Source organism: Lathyrus oleraceus, chromosome 6, assembly GCF_024323335.1.
Source record: "Lathyrus oleraceus cultivar Zhongwan6 chromosome 6, CAAS_Psat_ZW6_1.0, whole genome shotgun sequence".
In the NCBI taxonomy this organism is placed as follows: Eukaryota; Viridiplantae; Streptophyta; class Magnoliopsida; order Fabales; family Fabaceae; genus Lathyrus; species Lathyrus oleraceus.
Window position 1 is genome coordinate 211,984,956 of NC_066584.1, and position 6,185 is coordinate 211,991,140.

Sequence of the window (6,185 nt, forward strand, 5' to 3'; positions counted from 1 at the left end):
AGGCATTAAGATTGTGCTTAGGGTGAAAGGGAGGAGAGGCTGCATGGATTTCTTTCGGTACGATAGGCCCTACGTGAATCAAATATGGTACCAATTCAGCGTATGGCACCAGAATTTTATCAATTTGAGGGGGATTACCAAAGTTATTCCTTTATTCTGACCTCGGCCTTGGCCCCTGTTGTCACGGTTGTACTGTTGATTCTAATTTTTCTGAGTTGATACTGGTTGTTGGTTGTTGTTCTGTGGTTGGTATTGACACGACGATTGTTGATACTGAGCAACAACAACATTAGGATACATATAGTATGACATGGGAGCCATTGGAAATGGATACTGGGGGTGGACACTTGCCGTCACAGCACTTGTCTCCCCTTCTTTATTTTTTGCAAAACCCGCATACGACTTCTTATTTGTAGTTTGCTGAGCAGTGGTATCTACGATCTTCCCCAATTTCATCCTGTTCTCTACACATTCACCAATGGTTACCATATCTGCGAAGTTTGTATAAGAACTCCCAATCATCTTCTCAAAATACAGCCCTTGAAGCGTACACATGAAGATATCGATGAGCTCATTGTCTGATAAAGCTGGTCTGACCCTGGAAGCCATCTCACACCAACGCTGAGCATACTCCTTAAAGGTATCACTAGATTTATGTGCCTGGTTCTGTAATTGCAACCTTGTCGGTGCCATATCGAGGTTATACTTGTATTGTTTTAGAAACACTTCGGATATCTCTCTCCAGGATCTGATCTTAGTACGCTCTAAACCCATATACCAGTCCAGAGAAGCTTCAGACAGACTATCTTGGAAGCAATGGATTAACAAGTCATCATTGTCAATGTACGATGCCATCTTCCTGCAGTACATCATGATGTGACTCCGAGGACAACTTAGCCCTTTGTACTTTGGTAGGTCTGGCACCTTGAACTTCTGCGGAAGCACCACGTTCGGAACCAAACAAAGATCTCGTGCGTTAATGCCGAAGGCCGAGAAACCTTTGATAGCCCTTATTTTGTCGTCCAACATCTGGTAATCCGCCGACCAGGCAGGATTAGCAGCGGGGATAATGACCTGACTGGCTGGTTGAGAGGTGTCTTGAGCGATCGCCTGAATAGGTGCACTATGAGGAGAAAACAACATCTGCGGTAGGTAGGAGAAACCGGGAGGCACTATTTAACAAGCATGTACCATGTGAGGAAACTATCCTCCAGACTGAGCATTAGGAGCCTGAGGTGCCCCAGTCTGCACATACTAGAGTGCATGATTGTTAGGTGCATAAGTCAGCATTGGCACATAAGTTGTCCCAGAGTAAACAAATGAAGCATCTTGAAACTGTTCATGTTTGCAGGTTGAGCAGACTGAGAAGGAACCTGAAATTGAAGGCGCGGGCCTCAGTATTCATCTTCGTTATCAGAAGTTTCAATGGGAACCTGACCTTGATTGTCCTTGGGGTTGGCAGCGTCAACCAGTGGAGTCTGAACTGTGGGCACACCCCAGGAGAAGACAACATTCCCGACAGCGGTAGGGGCGACAAGAGTTTGATGAGGCAAAAAGGCACCCCCGTTAGCAAATTGAGCAGTAAAGTTCTGGGGCATCCCCTAGGGATATGCAGCAACAAGCCTATTCAAATCAGCAGGAACCAACTGACGATTCCCAGTAGTTGGTGTTGTACCCCAAAATTTGCCCTCCCTGATCCATCTTTTCATTCAATCATGGATAATTTTGCATATCTTCATGCTCCATGCATATGCATCAGTCATGCATTCATATCCAGTGGTGGATCATTGTGGATTCAAAGTTGTTGGCTTATAGAACTAGGACTTTGGAGTGGGGTCATATCTAGACTTCTAGAACCCTAGTTGGGGGATTGTTTGCTAAAAGACTTGGTTGGACAGCATCTTGATTCATCCAAGGCCTTTGATTGAAAGATTGCAATTATGACCCTAACTTCGAATACAGGAAGACCCATGCGAATAAGTGTTTGATTGAGGCATTTCGGTTGGAGCTAGAACCCTAATCTTCCTGAGAAAAGTCCCTATCCATCATCTTATTCAAGAAAACCCTGGTTTGAGACCTACTTTCCACTTTGATCATTTGTCGACTTTTTGATCAGATAGTTGACCAAAGTTGGTCAACGTCTATAGTCCACTGCATGTTGTTGTCATATCCGTCATGGTGTTACGTTTTTCAATTTGAATTATAACTTCAATTTGATTTGAAATAATTCTAATTTCTAATTGATGTTGGAATTAATTTCAAATTAATCAATTCTAACTCCTAATTGATTTTGGAATAATGGAATTAATTTCCATTAAATTAATTCTAATTTAAAATTGATTTTGGAGTGTTGGATTTAATTTTAAAGGATTTTTAATTTCTATTAATTCTAATCTCAAATGAATTTTGGATTTTAGAGTTGATTTCAACGATTTGATTTTAATTTTTCATTAGGTTTGATCTTAACTGATTTTAGTTTCAGGTAATTTTAACTCCAATTGAATTTTAGAATTGGTTTTAACCCACACCACCAAAACTATATCCACATCCATTTAAATCTAATATCCATTTCAATCATCAAATCCATGTAAAAATCCATTTTTTCAATTAACCAAATATCATCCAAAGTTTCTATCATAACCCCATCCACAAGTACAACCATCCATTCAACTCAAAAACAAATCACACATTAAAATTCAAAAGCTACAACTACAGCCACAATCCCACTTTCATTTATATTTAAGATACAACGTGAGCAACTAAGCCGTGACGGGTACGAAACGCATCAGATTAGCCTTTCCCTTTGTTCCCATAGAGACAACATCATGTTGGTTCTGCTTCTTGGTTCGACGGAATGCAAGATACAACGGTGGTTACCAGCTTAAGTTATTGCCGCTTTAGGAGTTTGTGGCTCAATATAAGAGTACGATTGTGTCGAAGCCATTAATCAACGACCGAATTACTAACTCCGCTGCAACCCAAACCGCTGCAGCATTCCAAATGCAACAGTGGTCATGCTGTTGCAAAGTGACCTGTCGCATAAATCATGTTGCTGCAGAATTGCCATGCTGCAAAGTGCCATGTTGCTGCAGATACAACTGCAGAAAGGTAATACTTCTACCAGCACGCGGTTCTGCTATAACCGAGACGCGGCCTACAGCAGACCATATCCGACTCAAACCTGCAAAACATCAAGGCATTGATTCACAATTCCATAACAGGATTCACATAACAATATTTACATGGCAAAATAGACAGATAATTCATGTGTTACTTTAAGCATACTAGCAGTAGAATTAGCTTACCAAATCACTTCAGTCCATCCCGTTAACCATCCAAATCCAACATATCTAACTCTTCATCATCTAATAATTTGCGCTGTTGTCAAAACCAGGCGATCATGGCAAATATTTGAAGTTAATATAACTCAGCTAACAAAACTCCTTCTCAAGGTGCCAGTTCTAACTAACTTAATAACTAACATTCCATCAATTAATTAATTTTTCACTTTCATTGGATTCACTCTAACAGAAACGGACGAACATCAGCTTCTTCACAATGCCTCCTAGCAAGCTGCACAAAACTGAGCTGACGAACACCATTGCAACGACTTCGAGCGGGTCTCGCGGTCACGGTCATCCCAGGACACCGTACTTTGAATCCTTCACGGTAAACATCGAGGATTCGCGTCCTCATTGTAGTGCCGCTTTCAGAGTCCTATGTCTCACGGAGAAGCAACGGTGGAGCGGCGGGTTCAAGATGAGTTCAACCTCCAATCGCAAAAACAAGAAAGCACGCATAGTTAGAAAAGAAACTGGAAGCAGATGATGAATACTCATCGAATCAAAACAGAGTTGCGAGTTTATGTTGCAGAATTGCTAGCTTGTGTTGCTGAGTCGCTAGTTTGTGTTGCTGAATCGCTATCTTGTTGTAGAATGAAGGAAACACTGGATGTAGAATGGAGAAGTGGAGAATGCAGCAATCCCCTCAGAATTGCAGTGAGGCTCCCCTTCTTAAGTGGAAAGCATACATGCAGAAAAAAATGTCATGCCGGCAGATGACTCGTTTTTCTTTGCCAATACAGGGTGGTGGCAATTCTGCTAGTATGGTGATCTTGGCATGTTCTGACATTGTCAAGAATGGTTGTTGCTGCCATGAATTTTGCAAGCCGAAGACTATTGTTGCCATGGAAAGTGGATGCATATGGAGGCTTTTGAAGGTGCAATGGCATAATGGCTGCAAGTTCCATCAAATAACCTAAAAGCTTTTTTCAAATGTATTGTAATGAAAATGCAAGTGATACATCCAATGTTGCTGCCTCCTCTGCTGCAACACCAACACCAGCTAATGCAGCTAATTCCAACACTTTGACATCTAACGGTCTTGCTTCAAGCCCATCTTCTATTACACCAATTATAGCCACTGATCATCAACGGTTGGTTTTTGGTTTATCGAGTACCCCTGTTTCCAATTCGGTAGTTACTTCAAACACCACAGGAGTTGCACCAAGCACTGTTGTAACTGTGAGTACTGCACCCACAACGGTCACAGGAAGCTCAGGAATAGCAGCCAACTCACTTGATTAAAAAATTCCAAAGCCATTCATAAGTCCAAACCCAAAGTCACTAACCTGCAACATAAACAGCAGGTCATTAAAAACCATTCCAATATAACCTCAATCTAACGGTAACCTGCAGCAGCCAGTCAAGTTTTAACTCACTCACTAACCAACATCAACTCAAATAACTAACTGAGTCGTTTCTAACTAACTGAGTTTTTCATTTAACTCAGTGAGTTGAGTTTAACTAACTCCCGAACCATGTTTAACTAATTCCATACCTAAATCCAAAGCTAGAAAATTCCGAACCTCAGCTGTATTTAAGAGATTCATCACTCACACTTTGAGACTTGGCATTTTTTGGCTTGAACCAGCACACTCTCTCTTGCAACCTCCTCCCTCACCCTCACCAGAGCTCTATTTCTCTTTCAGAGCAGTCTCTTTTCACCGCTCACGAATTCAGAAGAAGAAGAAAGAAGAAGAAATTGTAGAAAGCACACAAAGAAAGTCATCTGTGAACGGCATCAACGACACCAGAACCTCCGCGTCGCTTCATTCTGGTAAGTTGCTTCAATTTATCGTAACTCATGGCGTCATGTTTTCATTCCATTGCTTGTGTGAATTGCTAGCCTCATTTCCATGTGGTTCTTGATATCTGTTGAAGTTCTGGGCCTTGAGTCCATGTGGTTCTTGATATCGGTTGAAGTTCTGGGCCTTGAGTCCATTCTGTTGACGTGAAGGGAGCCGAATTAGGGTTTGAATCTTCAAACTACATTCCTCCAATTTGTTCATGATCCCGTGCTCTTCCATTTTTGTTAGAATTCTTCGATCCCTTTCGGCTTTGTTCTTCCCCAATCTTCTAATCTTCTTCTTCAACCTCTACACCCTTAATTAAGTAAAAACTCAGAATTCTTCACCGAATTCAGATTCACGTTTTTTCACAGAATACATCAAGCTTCAAATGATGCAACACAATTATGCAACTAGACCTTGCATCTCAACTCTGTAATTCGATCCTGCAAATGAATTCCACTGGATTCTGTAACAAGAACTGAACTCGGCATTTGGTTTTTTCCATCCTGCAACTAAGTCCTCCAATTCATAGAACAACAACCGCAAGCTGCAGCATCATGACAGGAAGAGTGACAAAACGACATTGAGACGAAGAAGAGGGAAAGAACCTGCACGAAGGAACAAGAAGAGATTGGTCAATACCTGTTCACGGTTAAGACATTAATCCGGTAAGTTCTCTCGACTCTGATTCCGCTCTTGTCTTTTCCGCGCGTACATGATAAGACCAAATGGAACATCGATGAGATTGATTGGACCTTGAAGTTTGGTTCTTCGTTTCTCTTCTTTCTGATTTCAAAGCTACTACGCGAGATTTAAAGGCGTTAAACTCTCGGCTGCGTGTTTGTATGCTGATGTGGATTTCGGTTTGGTGAAGGTGATTGGTGAGTTCCGGAGGTGAAGATTTGGGGAGCACGCCGCCATGGTATTGGCTCTGAAATCATGGTGAAGGTTTCGATTCGGTATGAAGGTGAATTCGAACAGAGAGGTACGATTCGATTTCACCATGGTGAAGGGAGCGACGCGATGAAGGTTGAACGAACACGCGTGGCGTTGC

The 6,185-nt window shown here is 41.8% G+C and overlaps 1 protein-coding gene and 1 long non-coding RNA gene across 5 annotated transcripts; both read right to left on the reverse strand.

The window, feature by feature from the left end:
- Positions 1-201: 201 nt before the first annotated feature.
- On the reverse strand, positions 202-1,143 carry LOC127094816 (uncharacterized). The gene has a single exon (XM_051033590.1). It carries the CDS (start codon positions 1,141-1,143, stop codon positions 202-204), a length of 942 nt encoding a protein of 313 aa, XP_050889547.1.
- A 1,439-nt stretch (positions 1,144-2,582) lies between these two features.
- On the reverse strand, positions 2,583-6,185 carry LOC127091678 (uncharacterized). Of its 4 annotated transcripts, none has more exons than XR_007791975.1 (4): positions 5,774-6,183; positions 4,868-5,678; positions 3,306-4,630; positions 2,583-3,181 (listed from the first exon to the last, which is right to left on the reverse strand). It is a non-coding gene; the product is annotated as an uncharacterized LOC127091678 (long non-coding RNA). The 4 variants fall into 4 exon arrangements; XR_007791973.1 differs by having other exon boundaries at positions 4,840-5,678; XR_007791974.1 differs by having other exon boundaries at positions 4,899-5,678; positions 5,774-6,182.